A 16068-nucleotide genomic window follows, 5' to 3' on the forward strand; every position below is an offset into this window, starting at 1 on the left:
TTCATGGAGATGCTCATTATATTTTGAGAGGGACCACTTGTCACTACAGATGCAATGACCGTGGGTGGCTAAGCTGTGTGGAAGGGACTTCTTGGTATGGAAAGGGTGACAGCTGTTGAAGTAGAAGTATTTCTGGTGATTAGTAGATTTGATACGGTCAGAGGTACTGACATCGCATTCTTTGAGGTGGAGGTCAACAGTGTGTGTGGAGGGGAGGGGGAGGGGTCTAATTTTGACAAAGGCCTTACTGGCCGAAAGCTATATTTGTGACAGTCTTTTTGTTGTGCCCACTCGGCACTGTATGGCGAGTAGCAACTTTCCTTTTCACAAAATTGTTACATTCCATCCTGGATTTTCCATTGTTTGAAATGCTGTCATAATATACTCTTGAAGAGGTATAGTCTTATGTTGAGAGTTTCACACAGTGATACAGGTATTAAAGGAGCTTAACGATGACTTAGTTTTAATCTAGTATGTCAGTAAGGAAGAAACAATTTACTTTGTCACAGAAAGTTTTTGTCAAAGTTAGAAACACTCTCTCTTTCCTTCCTCCATTGAAGTGTTGTAGATATCACAGGCCTAATCCTGTCATGTGACGGAAGTACCCAGATGTTTAATAATATCGCAAATGCTAAAATTGTATTTTCTTTGTGACTGTGCAACATGGATAAATTTTCCTTTTTTAGGTGTTCCTTATGTACTAAAGCCAGTGTAATAGAGCTAGTTTCACCATAGGTTTATTTAACAGCATGCATGACTGTCCGCTAGTGGCCATCAGGGATGTTCAACTTACTTGTGGATGGTGTCATCTCTGCAGGTTGTTTGCTGGCAAAATGACAGATGTTTGTTGTAATAATTGACAGTTTCCTCAGCATATACGAACAATTTTCCCCGAAGTGTCTCACTTACAAGCAAATTGTTTTCTATACTCCTTTGTGGAGCCAACAATTGTAACTAAAAAGCACCTTTCAGTTAAATATGAACTAAATAGTGTGCAGAGGAATATTTGTGGAAAACCAAATTCAGTAGTTCACCCTTTTCTCATTTACAATTGTTCACTACATACCAGTACCACAATAACATTCACTTCAAAAATTGGTATAAATATGGTAACTGCTGGCAGTGGTTTAAAATGAATTTTGCATGATGCAGTATTTGCGCAAATAATTCACCAAGGCTTGTATTATTTCAATACTTAGCATCTCCCATTTATTTAAAACTGCTCTATAGGCCATACGAAACAAATGCATAGGCATTCTGTAGTTGTTAGAGTAAAACTACTGTTATTGCCACTATTCTCAGTTGTCTAAATTTTGTTTAGGATTAAAGTTGTTTGAATAAAAGAAAAGTTTTCTCAGTGTTCTGAATTCCTTTACAGATGTTGGCTAGTGCAGCAGACCCACAACTTGGCGGCAGGGACATTGATGAGATACTAGCAAATCATTTCTGTGTTGACTTTCAATCGCGTTATCGAATTGATCCTCGTAATAATCCCAGAGCTTATCTGCGCCTCACTACAGAAGTTGAAAAACTGAAGAAACAAATGTCTGCTAATTCTATGAATCTTCCAATGAATATAGAGTGCTTCATGGATGATAAAGATGTTCAGGCATCAATGAATAGGTGAGTCTTGCTGTTGTTTTGTACACATTTTTTAAATTTAAATGGTCATTTTTGTATATTGATTGTTCATGGACCCCAGAAATGTGTGTCTACTTAGCTTAATATACCAGGAAACAAATATTATGCAGAAGATACATCTGCTTTTGAAACACATTTTTGTGGAAAATGCTTTGTTACTCACAAGAGGTCTCCACAGTCTGTGGAAACTAGGTGTCTCACAGATCGTTTGTAAGTATATTGTGACTGGCAGACACAAATCCTGGCATTTGCACTATTACATACTTTTTCTTGCTGCTAGTCTAACCTCTGTTTTATAACACCATCACCCACCTCCCACTATGCAATTTTGGGAGTTTGATTGAGCTCGCAGTAACTCCCACCTGTTGTGAGAGGTGACTGAAAGCAGTCCTATCCCAGGATAAGCTTCTACTGTTATCAGAACAACCCTTAGTATTAACTCCCCTCACAAAATCGCCCTACTACTGTGACTGAATTACGTATGATCACCTTGCAGGGTTTGATACCCATGTTCCTAAGTTTAAAGAATTGGGGTCCATTTGGGAAAACAAACCTTATAGGTTGCACAATCAATCCACTGTGTGCAGACTTCTTGCATCTCTTATTAAAGTGCATTTAGGTTTGCACACGATATCCAGTATTACCGTCCGTCCATCGGTGGACTGTTATTATTTATCACACGGTTGTAGCCCTTGATGACACAGGTATCTCGCTGCTGATGCCCAAGCTGCAGACTCCTCATATATGCTGAGGAGTAGATGTTCACCCAGTGCAGATGGCTTTCAGTCAGAGTTAATGGCACAAGGGTAAGTGATCCACAATAAAATGGGTCAAACTGGGCCATACCAGTAGCTCAGCCAATACAGCTGCCTCATTGAGAAGAAAATAAGAATTCAATACATCCCCCCTCTTTGGCCATACTGTGGATGAGAACCTGGCAAGAAGAAATTGGGGTAAACAATTCTCACAGTTTTCGATGGTACTGAAGTAGAATATCTTGTGGCATTGGAACTGTTGTTGTCTGCCAAAAAATTTAGGGGTAAGTCAAAGAAATCACTGCAACAGAAAAAAGTGAGAGCTCTGTTGAACAAAACTTTAAATGCTAACAAAGGCACTTCAGGTCTATGACAAGCTTGGAGATATAGCAGTCACAATCCTCCTCATAGAAACGTATTGGGCTTCTACCATTGGTACCCAATGTTACAAGCAAATTTAAACTTGTGCACTAGCGTAGAGTGTTGCATATTACACTTTTTTCGCTGCGTTCAGAGAGGATCTAAGGACTATAGTATGGATCCTTCAATGAAAATGTTCCTCCTAAGAAGGTTAAGTTCATGGCTTGTACATGTGACTGCAGATCCTACTTTGTCATGTATGAAGTAATTTAGGTGTCTGAGGTTTGAATATATGTTCTTCAGCTGTGCTTATGAATCCATTTGTGATGTGTGCAGTAGAGCATTGCATCAGATGTGGCGTTGCAAACACCTTCATACATAAATTTCCCAGATCACCTCCCACCTCTTTCCCAAAGAGATCATTGTTCAGGAGGAAGAAGTAGAACCAGGGATATAAGAAGCTAGACTGCTTGCCATTTCAAAAAAGTATGAACAGCTCCACCATAATCAACATAATGACAAAGTTTACACCTAGTACAGCAACATCAAGATCTGGGAAACAAACATCTGGCCCTAGCCACAAGTCAAAGTAGGCTGTCCATTTTAGAATGTGTAGGGGAGAGGGACACCAGTGGCACAGCCATAGTGACCATGTTTTCCTCCAGTATCACCAGAGAGAACACCTGCCAAAGTGTCCTTCCAAGGACAAAGTAGATGAACAGCCTAACACCACCAGTTGCTCTAAGAGCCATAGGCAGCCGAATTGTAGAATAGAAAACGCTGCGCCCCTTGCACATTCACTTATATATTTGTCATTTCTTCTGTTTCTTTTTCTTTGTTATACTCAGCACCTTTTCTTGTTGTGACCATCTGCTCATGCTTCTTTACATTAAATTTTATGCAGTACTTTCTCATATCTTCCCAAGCTTAAAATTTCTTCTATGCTGTTTCTGTCAAATCTTCAGCAAACAACATTGTCATCCTGTCTCTCATTCACCATTTGTCACTAGATCATACATCACCACTATGAAAAGTAGCAAATATTGTGCACATCCTTGTTTCAGACCATTTACCCTGCCAATCATCCCCCCCCCTCTCCCCCCCCAACCCATACACACGTAAAACATCGCTAATACAGTTCTTTTACACTCAGTACAGTCTGCTTCTCAACCTCTTCCCATCTCGGTGCCTTCAGAACTTCTGGAGACAGTGTTCTAGTCCTTTACTCAGTAGCAGAGAAGCATTGAGAGTCGTGTGGAACTTAGACCAAAGCAATTATAATTATAATGGATGCTATTCATACTACTAAAAATACACTTAAAACATTTGCAGAATTCTTTTGGTTTTTTACTATCCTTCAACAAATGCTTCTTCCAGTGAAATTCAACCTTCTTTGTAGATGATATGCATATTGTCAGCTTTAGCATCTTGACACACTGCTTCTCTTCCCCAACATCTAACTTCATTGTGCTTATGTTGACATGATTATTACTCCCACCACTACTACTATAATCCTTTCCTCGCCTCATACTGGTGCTGTTATTGTAACCCTCTTGAGCCATCCCTATGTGTTGTATCCAGTATCTCCTCTGTTTTCATAAATATTTCACTGTTAATACAAGATAAGGTTCAGAGTTGAAGTTTGAACTGAAATAAACTGAAAAATATTGGGAAATACGACAAATATATTAATTTGCAGTTCTCCTCCCCTGTGTAATCACCATTTCACTCACTGCATTATTGGTATTGTGAAACAAACTTCTTTTATCCTGCCTTATAAAATTCAAACACTCATGATATTGGCCAATTCTGCACGAAGATAAGTTCCTCACTGCCCTCAAATCGTTTGGAGGCAAGCCATTATTTAGCTTTGCGAAGAGATGGTAGTTACTGTGCACCATATCATTACTATCAGTAGTAGTGTTAAAAAAAAAGTCCTTTCTCCATATACAGTAATGTGTATTATCTACATAAGCTCTCAACAGCAGTGTGGTGCTTATCATTTATTCATTCATTATGATAAGAAAATATATTTCACACAATTGGCTACAAATTTCAGTAACATTATATCTTCTGGTGTTAATAAATCTAGTAACTGAATGAATTTGATGAGTCATGTGATTTGCACTTCCCACACTTAGTTTAACAGTATCTTTATGAAAGCAAATGACAGTGAACTGATAGGGAGATTAGAATACAGATGAATAACTCTTTATGGCCAGTAACCATACTCAAATGTTTATAACCACAGGGTTCTTCATTGTCAGGTGACCCTTCTTAGTTTAGCAGTGTTACTCCTAGGAGATCAAAGATTTTGATATTTTAGAAACACTTTTAACTTGTCTTTTATATATAAATGCTTTAAGTTGACGCAGAAAAACTTGCTTTTTAGAATTACATAACTATAACTATTGTTCGTGTGCATCAGTGAACAGTATTTGCCTCAGGATTCTGTATTTGAAATGACTTGCTGTTCACATTCACGACCTGTGCCAAAGATGTTATAACTTTTTTGCTGTCCCACTTATAATTATAAGTTTTTTCATCTCCTGGTTAGCAGAGGTTGTTAAAAACTGTGTTTTGTTGAGAGTGAAGCATTTCCAAAATTTATTACCAAAAAAGTTAATAAGTCTTTGAATTTACTATGTTACCTTGCACCCAGAAGAGGAGTGTATGATAAAATTATGTTGCATTAGTTGTGTATGGGGCATTCTTGGAAAACAGGCATGCCTTCTTTGTGGCATTCATTTTCCATCTTTATAAAATTGCATATCTAGTATCGAACATTATTTCGTGATTAATGATACAACATACTGCGGTGTGTAAGTCTTTGTATTAAAGAAATATGTTGTTAACAAGTGAAAATTTTCTCCGTAGTAATTGTTACTTACACTACCAAACAATGGAAGCCCTGGTAGGAATATAAACAATATTGTGAAAAGGATAAATTGCTACTTACTGTAAAGATGAGACATTGAGTTGCAGACAGGCACAACAAAAAGACTGTTAAACCAGAGCGACTTCTTCAGAAAACAAAAACGCACACACATGCACGTGCGCACACACACAAATCACTATCTTTGACCACTCAGGCCTGTATGCAGTGATGTCTTATCAAATGCAAGCAGCAATCTGGAGTGGGGCAGGGAAGAGTAAGGATAGCAGGATACAGGTGGGGGGGGGGGGGGGGGAAATCAGCACTGCCTGATGGAGCATGGTAGGTGTACCATTCTGAGGTTGTGAGGTAGGGAAGAAGGGAATGTGTAGGAAGAAGGGAATGTGGACAGTAAAGGAGAGGGGCAGAGAAGTGAGAAAAGACTGGTGAGTGCATTGACAGAGAATGTCACACATTGAGGGTGAGGGAATGTGGTGTAGAACAGAATGGGTAGAAACTGTTGGGCAGAGTGTGGGAACAGTAAGTTACCACAGGTTGACACCAGGATAATTTCGGGAGAGGACAATGTGTCGTAAGTACAGAAAATCAGCGATGGAGGGCAGGGTCCAGATGGCCAGAGTTCTGAAGCAGTATTGAAATAGAGCATGTTATGGTTGGCTGCATGTTGTTCCACAAGGTGGTCCACTTTACTGCCGGCCGGAGTGGCCATGCGGTTCTAGGCGCTACAGTCTGGAGCCGAGCGACCGCTACGGTCGCAGGTTCGAATCCTGCCTCGGGCATGGATGTGTGTGATGTCCTTAGGTTAGTTAGGTTTAATTAGTTCTAAGTTCTAGGCAATTGATGACCTCAGAAGTTAAGTCGCATGGTGCTCAGAGCCATTTCCACTTTGTTCTTGGCTGCAGTTTGGCAGTGATCATTCATCCGTGTGGACAGTTGGTTGGTAGTCATACAAATATAAAAATCCGTGCAGTTATTGTAGTGGCGTTGGTATTGGCACTGCTGCTTTTACAGATAGCCCGGCCTCTGACAGGGTAATCTCTTTGTTGTGGCTATCTGCAACTCACCATGCCATCTTTTCATAATATTGTTGCCTACATTATGCTACACAAAACCCCCGGGAGAAAATATGTATCAGCAGATATAAAGCTAAGAACAACCCAGCTCTTAAAATTGTGATTTCTGACGTTGTAATTTTAATAATGCTTGGCAATTTATGATGTTTCCATTTAGCATGTGTGTTAGCAGTATTTTAAGATGCTACAAATAATCCATCAAATGACACTAAAAAAGTCCACTCTTACAGGGCAGAAATGGAGAAACTTTGCGCCCACTTGATTCAGAGAGTTGAACACACCATGCGCAAATGCCTGCAGGACTCAGGTATGTTTAATAAGCCTTTCTTTACTATGTATGACATGATGATGATGATGATGATGATGATGATGATGATGATGATGATGCCAACAATGACAGGAGGAGGAGGATGTCGCTCATCATACAGTTTGCTTCACTTATTCCTCTTCTTAATCAGCAAGGGTTAGCCACAAAATTATCAGTCTTAAGAAATGAATTTGATTGTAGGTTTATTTGCTCGTGAACTGCGTTACGCACAATCTGATAAGAAGTAATTGTCCACCTATTGATGGAGACCAACAAACCCCCCACATCCAAAGAATCAGATTCCTGTGTATAAAACCTTTTTGGACTTCCAGTTACTTTGCAAATCAATTAATTTGTTAAATATTTGACATAATATTAAGCCGTTAAAGCATTACCTTACATGACTTTTTGACTTTTTTACTCACTCCTTGTCATCTGGAATTCGGACATACAAATAACTACTGTATGTACCCCATTATAAGACAATTTATTTCACAAATTCTTCATTTGAAAAATATGTCATCATCTTATATTTGCAGATTAAACTATTGCTGCTCAGACTGATGTTTTTATATAGTTTAATAGATTAATATAGGGGGTGTCTTACATTTACAGATCAATATTTAGATATTGAGGTTTCGTACAAATTTATTTTGAGAAGAGCAGAGCTTAGCAAGCAATGCTTTCATTTGAATTGGCTAGAGATTTTGCGATACCCTGAAGCGCCCGATATGGTAGCGACCTTGCTAGAACAGTCACATGACTTCACTTCAGTCACTTCTGGTGCCAATGCAGTGTGCAAGGGGTACGCAAGAAACTATGAACTAGCTCTGCTTAAAAATTGGTGATGTTGTGAAACACAGGAGGAAATAGCATTAAATTCTATCAACTTGCAAACACTTGTTGTATTTGGACAGGTTTGCAATAAATGTTCTTGTACATGTATAGATACTGTGTACATACCACACATTTATACTGCTTTGTTAGTATAGGTAACATTTCGAAGGCAAAAATAGTGTCCTTCAAAAACCATTGATTCTGAACCCAGGTCAGTATTCTATTTGGTTCTGAGAAACTGTAATGATCTACCATTTGAGTTGAAAATAAGAAATTTGGTCGCTGTTCGTATATTAGAATACTGGGGAAAATCTTCACCAGCTTTTAATGAGCTGTAGAGCAACATAGTGAAATTAGGATGAAACAAGAAAGAAAATTAATCCAGAATTAAATGTGTAACAGACATTTAAATCACATTGAACTGACTGCAGCTGTTTTCACAAGAACAAATTACAGTGGAAAGACCCGTTGTGGAGATAGTACAACAAATGGCAGTAGATCTCAGGACAAGCGAAAGTTAGTGTTGCATTTAATCACAATTGTGATATTTTATTTATGTATTACTTGCTTTTGTTAATTATGACCTGCACCGTAGAGTATGTTCCTGTCCGTATTTCACTATTGTTAAAGCACAGCACTGTAGAAGGGTTGGAGGAGAAGGGGGGGGGGGGGGGACCAGTGACAGCAGTTTAGGTGAGGCATAAGGTGACTGGAGCGTGATGAGTGGGCAGCAAATTTTGTTGTGTTGCTAATCCTGGGAATCTATTCTGCATACTTTGGCTCTTTATGAACATGTATCATGATTAAACAGCAGTTTGCCTGAATCTTTTTGTACTCAGGATTGAATTGACTTTAAAATTGGACAAATACTCAATATAAGCATATAGTTCTCCAGTAGAAGTCTAGATTGGGGCTAGTGGCATACTTAAGTATTTAATGCAGTCAATGTTTCACCATGGTGTACAACAGAATGATAGGGGGTGTGTCAGCTACTGGTTCTATGAAGCCAATGACAGAGCTGCAGGCAGCTAATACATTTGGAAGCTACAGATACGGTAACAATCTCAAGTCAAAATAGAAATGAAATCCACTGTGTGTTTTCTCATGGTCCCACACCACAACCCCAGAAATCAACGTATTCGGAAGAAATAGCCAAGTACTTGTGACAACAAGGATAAAAGTTTCACAGCTGTCCTGTTATGATGGCGATGGTGGTTATTAAAAATAGTGATACCACAGACAACAGGCTCAATAAAGAAAAGGCAGTCTTTTTATCAATTTTATTACTCCTTGTATTATCAAAATGTAGGTAATGTATAAATGGCCTAAGTTTAGAGTAGGCATAATGTTAATTCTTAAGCAGAAGGAACATCTTTAATAAAAGGGGGGTTGTCTTTTATTCAGGGTGTCTTATTCTCGGGTAAATACGGTAATCATGACAGATATTCGCTTACGTCTCACTTCACTACACTGTACAATTTTATCCCTCCCCCTCTCCACATTGTTGACCCGTTGACCCGGGTGTAAACTTTGCAGGAATAATTTCATGACATATTTAACTCCTTACAGCATATGGAAAATAATTGTTTTTTCATTACAACCCATGGAAAAAGACTCATTTCCAACCAAAAGATTTATTTAGCTTCTCAGTGATAGGAAACTACACACACATTAAATAAATATTATCCTGGAATCTAGAAGAAAACTTCCTTCATAAAGAAGACAGTTTAAAACATCTGCAACTTTCCTCATTTTCCCCTTGGTTGCAAAAGAAGAGAGAATTATTGCAACTGTTGGTCAGCAGTAGATCATTGACACAATCTGGATTTAATTGGCTGCAACAAATTGTTAATGTGTCAGCTTCAATAAAGCATCGTTGCTAGTATATATAAAATACGTCTTGCAACTGCAGACAGGCCTGGTAGATCATTTCCATGTCTGCTGTATTACTTTCAACATGTTGTCATTCGCAGGGTGTGTTAAAATATAAAGATCTAAGTCAGCCGTTGCAGAGGATTTGATATTCTTCCAGCATTGAAACATTGCCTCTTATATTGCACTTAGAGGTTCTATCTTAATGAACGAGGGAGAGAGAGAAGTAATACACAACAGATTTGCAAATCGTGAAGGCTTATCTGGAAAAAAGTGTTACATTGATAAAATATATGAATTACACTATTTCCTTTTGCTTATAAGACATTACACACTAAGTATAAGCCCCTTGCGGGTCCGAGGGGTAGAAGAGGCCCAAGGTATTCCTGCCTGTCATAAGAAGTGACTAAAAGGAGTCTCACATGTTTCGACCTTTATGTGATGGTCCCTTGTTGGTTTTGACCTCCATCTTTCTAAATTTTCCCAAAGAGCGAGCCAATTAGAGAAGGTTGCTTTACGTGGTGCATCATGTCCATCGTGCATTGAGATTTTTAGGCCATTTTCTCGTCATCTCATTCTCCATCTTCCGGGTGAGGACACCTTCCTGGGTGCGTTTTCCACCTTGCAATATGCAGTGTCACTTTCTGCGCCGACGATGAACATGCACCTCATATCCAGCATGGTAGCCAGTCCGTTGTGGCGGGGCAGGCATGTACTTTGTTTGTTGTAGCCCCTGACAACACAGGGATCGTTCTGCTGATGCCTGCGCCATTAACTCCTCACGTATGCCATGGAGTAGATGCCCATCTCCTTGGGTCATCGGGACTCCCGGCAATGGCCGTCCTGCCAGGTGGCCCTTGCTGAGGCTGGATGGCGCCCGTGGGGAGGGCTCCTAGTCAGTGGGTGGCATCAGGGCGGATGACACTCCATGAAGGGTAGTACGTCATATCTTGCTGATGGTCCGCCGCCAGTAGTCTCTTAAGTGGGTAAAGTCTAATTTCAGTGCTAAGAAATATGACCCCAAATCATTTCCGTCCCTGGCCACACCCTGGGAGGAATGCCAGGCTAAGGATGGCAGTGAAGCTTATTTGTCTCGGTACCTCCTATGTAAAAGAGTTGATGGGGAATCTTTCATGTCTGTGAGGCCTCAGTTTTTTGTGGAGCATTTGGAGGACAAGTTTGGAGAGGTGGAGGGCTTGTCCAAAATACGCTCTGGGTCAGTCATGATAAAAACGGCATCCTCTGCCCAGTCACGGAATTACTCGCTTGTGACAAGTTGGGGGATGTTTCTGTTACCATCATGACCCATAAGAGCTTAAATATGGTCCAGAATATTATATTCCACAGGGACCACCTTTTGCAGTCAGACAAGGAGCTGCGCGACAATTTAGAGTGGCGCGGTTTTCATTTCATCCAGGGTCCGAAGGATAATCAGGTTGCCACCGGTGCCTTCATCTTGGCCTTTGAGGGTGACACCTTACTTGAGAAAGTCAAGGTTGGTCTACCACTGTGATGGAAAGCCCCCAATGTGGTGCTTTAAGTGCTGGAAGTTTCGCCATATGTCTTCCCACTGTACTTCCAGCATCACATGTTGAGATTGTGGACGTCCATCACTCCCCAATACTCCATGTGCCCTACCTCCCATCTATGTGAACTGCGGAGAGCATCATTCACCTTGCTCGCCAGACTGCAGGATTTTACAGAGGGAGAGGAAAATTATGAAATGTAAGACACTGGACCGACTGACCTACACTGAGGCTGAAAGGAGATTTGAGCACCTACATCCTGTTGCTATGGCCACCTATTATGCTGCCGCTACAAGAACAGTTGTCACCCCATCAGTTCTTCACATTCCTGAACCAGAAGACTAAATCTGCCCTCTTGATGGTGGGGGGCACTTCCCTCCCTGTTGCTCCCGCACCAACTACTTCAGTAACACCCCCCCCCCCCCCCCCCCAAACCATCAGGGACATCAGTCCCCACTTCTGAGCCAGGGAAGTGTAAGTCTTCTTCGGCTCCCCTCGTTTGGAAGGGGTCCCTGGGGTCACTCCCTTCCCAGGTGTCTGCTAGTGGGAAAGAAGACACCCACCAGTGGCTGAAGAGCCCAAAAGCAGCTGGTCATCCCAGAGACTGAATCAGTGAAATCCTCCCGGACCGGGAAACTTGAGGAGCAGCGAAAGAAATCCAAAAAGAAGGTCCACAAGACCAAGGGAATTTTGGTGACACCACACCACAGCTACTTACAATCTCTGCGTCTGTGGATCAGGTGGAGATTCTGGCGTCCACTGAGGACCTAGATCTTGCCAGACCTTCAGACACAATGGATCTAGACTGCTCAGGTAAAAATTCGGTGGCAGCAGGTGACCCTGAGGCGTAAACTACCTCACTGAATGTTCCATGCCATCCCAGTCTCATGATATCGTCATCCTCCAGTGGAATTGCGGTGGTTTTTTCCCTACGGCCCTCCAGGAAACCTGGTTCCTGGCAGTGCGGACTCCTGCCCTCCACAGCTGTAAGGGATATTGTTGTTGTTGTTTGTTGTTGTGGTCTTCAGTCCTGAGACTGGTTTGATGCAGGTCTCCATGCTACTCTATCCTGTGCAAGCTTCATCATCTCCCAGTACCTACCGCAACCTACATCATTCTGAATCTGCTTAGTGTATTCATCTCTTGGTCTCCCTCTACGATTTTTACCCTCCACGCTGCCCTCCAATACTAAATTGGTGATCCCTTGATGCCTCAGAACATGTCCTACCAACCGATCCCTTCTAGTCAAGTTGTGCCACAAACTTCTCTTCTCCCCAATCCTATTTAATACTTTCTCATTAGTTATGTGATCTACCCATCTAATCTTCAGCATTCTTCTGTAGCACCACATTTCGAAACCTTCTATTCTCTTCTTGACCAAACTATTTATCGTCCAATTTTCACTTCCATACATGGCTACACTCCATACAAATACTTTCAGAAATGACTTCCTGACACTTAAATCTACACTTGATGTTAACAAATTTCTCTTCTTCAGAAACGCTTTCCTTGCCATTGCCAGTCTACATTTTATATCCCTTATACATCAGTTATTTTGCTCCCCAAATAGCAAAACTCCTTTACGACTTTAAGTGTCTCATTTCCTAACCTAATTCAGTCAACATCACTCGACTTAATTCGACTACATTCCATTATCCTTGTTTTGCTTTTGTTGATGTTCATCTTATATACTCCTTTCAAGACACTGTCCATTCCATTCAGCTGCTCTTCCAAGTCCTTTGCTGTCTCTGACAGAATTACAATGTCATCAGCGAACCTCAAAGTTTTTATTTCTTCTCCATGGATTTTAATACCTACTCCGAATTTTTCTTTTGTTTCCTTTACTGCTTGCTCAATATACAGATTGAATAACATTGTGGAGAGGCTACTACCCTGTCTCACTCCCTTCCCAACCACTGCTTCCCTTTCATGTCCCTCGACTTTTGTAACTGCCATCTGGTTTCTGTACAAATTGTAAATAGCCTTTCGCTCCCTGTATTTTACCCCTGCCACCTTTAGAATTTGAAAGAGAGTATTCCAGTCAACATTGTCAAAAGCTTTCTCTAAGTCTACAAATGCTAGAAATGTAGGTTTGCCCTTCCTTAATCTAGCTTCTAAGATAAGTCGTAAGGTCAATATTGCCTCATGTGTTCCAACATTTCTACGGAATCCAAACTGATCTTCCCCAAGGTCGGCTTCTACTACCGTATTTACTCGAATCTAAGCCGCACTTTTTTTCCGGTTTTCGTAATCCAAAAAACCGCCTGTGGCTTAGAATCGAGTGCAAAGCAAGCAGAAGTTATGAAAAATGTTCGTACGTGCCGCCACAACTAACTTCTGCCGTCGAATATATGTAGCGTTACGCAGGCATGCTTTGTAGGCACAAAGATAAATACTGGCGCCAAAACCTCTGCGTCAGTAAATAAATTTTTTTTAAAAAAGTGGAAGACGAGCTTTTTTTCTCCGCCGCGAGTTTCGACCACTGCATTTTCATACATTATCCAATGAAGTAAATACAAATTCCGTATTGTTGATCTTCGAATGTAGCACAATTTCAGTGTACTACGAAAATCTGATTGGCAAGAACTGTCTGGGATGTTTGTCAATATGGTCAACTCCACGTTCTGAATGTTTTCATACCTGTGAGAAGAGATGGTTGCTAATAGGAACCTGATGAAATTTGAATCACATACAGTATTCTCTTCACCATAAGAATAATAAGAATATAAACATTTTGCCATGTATTCTTTCGTGTTTGCTGCTATCTCATTTAAATCCTGTCTGCCTAATAAACTACGAAACTAGAGTGAGACAACAGCAAACGCGGAAGAATATATGTATCGTGTCATGTTTATATTCGTATTATTCTTATGCCTAATAGTGATACTGTCAGAAATGAAGCACGGCAAGTGACTAGATTTTTAAATCTAAGATCACTCTAATTTCTGTGCAGAATTTGATGTAATAAAGAAGTGGCCGCAAAGATTTTCAAACGGAGAAAAATTTTCGCCTAACTCTCGTTCAGAACATGTTCTATCATACGCAGTCTATTATTTGATTCTTGTTGATCATTATCAAAGAAAGCAGCAGTGTAAGTAACAACAAATAGCAGTCTCTTGCCATTGTTTTGCTAATGAGACGATTCCTCTCTCTCTCTCTCTCTCTCTCTCTCTCTCTCTCTCTCTCTCTATTTCCCTCCCGCCCCCTTATGCGGCGGTAGCGCGCACAAAAGCAAGCCATGCCGCGACCCGCGACAGGCCGTAAACACGCACTATCAGAATGCGACAAACAATGCATGACACAGTGCAGTAATGCATTTTCAGCTTAAGAGTGACGCAAACACCTATAACAATGAAAACGGCATTTATCAGATCAAAGCAAAATAAGCAATCGATTCAAACCAGACGAAGCACGTGAAAAAGGAAGGGTATCCGTATAAATACGGACGGAGTGCCTGACGCATAGCAATGGCTACGTGGTAAAGCTTAACTGCTAAGCTTACGACTCGAACCAAACTACTGTAGCTGTATCGTCATTCATTCGACCTAAATTGTGTCTCATATTACAATGGACCAACTTTGTTTCGATTTGGAGGTGCGGCCTAAAACTTTTCTCTCCCCTTGAATTTCGAGTCTCAAATTTCAGGTGCGGCTTAGATTCGGGAAATTTTTTTTTTCCTTTATTTTGAGTCTCATTTTTCAGGTGCGGCTTAGATTCGAGTAAATACGGTAGTTTTTCCATTCGTCTGTAAAGAGTTCGCATTAGTATTTTGCAGCTGTGGCTTATTAAACTGATAGTTCGGTAATTTTCACATCTGTCAACACCCGCTTTCTTTGGGATTGGAATTATTATATTCTTCTTGAAGTCTGAGGGTATTTCCCCTGTCTCATACATCTTGCTCACCAGATGGTGGAGTTTTGTCAGGACTGGTTCTTCCAAGGCCGTCAGTAGTTCTAATGGAATGTTGTCTACTCAGAGGGCCTTGTTTCGACTCTGGTCTTGCACATTACAGGAACCATAGTGACTATAATCGAGTGTCAGGTGGAATTTGCATTGTCCTAAACTCGGTCTGTAGTGAAACTGTGCCCCTTCAAAACCTCTTGAAACTGTGGCTGTCAGAAAATGTACAACGCAGGAAATAACTGTCTGCAATGTATATCTTCCTCCAGATGCTGCAGTACCCCTAAATGTATTAACTGCACTGATTGATCAACTCCCTAAACCTTTCCTTCTTTTGGGAGATTTTAACGCCCATAGCCCCTTGAGGGGGTGACACCATGCTTACTGGCCAAGGCAGATATGTCAAAACTTTACAATCTCAGTTCCACCTCTGCCTCTTAAATACTGGGGCTGCCACACATTTCAGTGTGGTTCATGGTACTTATTCGGCCATTGATTTATCAATTTGCAGCCCAGGGCTTCTCCCATTTATCCACTGGCGAGCACATGACGACCTGTGTTTTAGTGACCACTTCCCATTTTCCTGTCGTTGCCCCGGCATCAGGCCCCTGCCCAGATGGACTTTAAACAAGGCAAACTGGGAAACTTTCACCTCTGCTGTCACTGTTGACTCTGCCCCACACGGTTAACATGAATGTGATGGTTGAGCAGGTGACTACGACAACCGCCAGAGGGGGTTCAGTAGTGTTCTGGATCTTCTGCTCTGAGTGTCGTGGCCAATGCTTGCATTGAACATGATCATAGAGAGATATCTAGTGAATTTTTATTGCATTTGTTGCAAGTTATCATCCCTGATGGTGGTGGTAAGTGACAAATTCTACATAAGAAGGGGAAATGCGTG

At 40.9% G+C, this 16068-nt stretch overlaps 1 protein-coding gene across 1 annotated transcript in view; it reads left to right on the top strand.

The window, feature by feature from the left end:
- The window catches only part of LOC126175562 (heat shock 70 kDa protein 4), a 72016-nt gene that overhangs the window by 11129 nt on the left and 44819 nt on the right, over positions 1-16068 (top strand). Inside the window, exons 5-6 of the mRNA XM_049922416.1 lie at positions 1379-1623; positions 6956-7032. Of these exons, the coding sequence (XP_049778373.1) occupies positions 1379-1623; positions 6956-7032 (322 nt within the window). The remainder of the gene's footprint in view (positions 1-1378; positions 1624-6955; positions 7033-16068) is intronic.

The sequence above is a fragment of the Schistocerca cancellata genome, chromosome 3, assembly GCF_023864275.1.
Source record: "Schistocerca cancellata isolate TAMUIC-IGC-003103 chromosome 3, iqSchCanc2.1, whole genome shotgun sequence".
Classification (NCBI taxonomy): domain Eukaryota; kingdom Metazoa; phylum Arthropoda; class Insecta; order Orthoptera; family Acrididae; genus Schistocerca; species Schistocerca cancellata.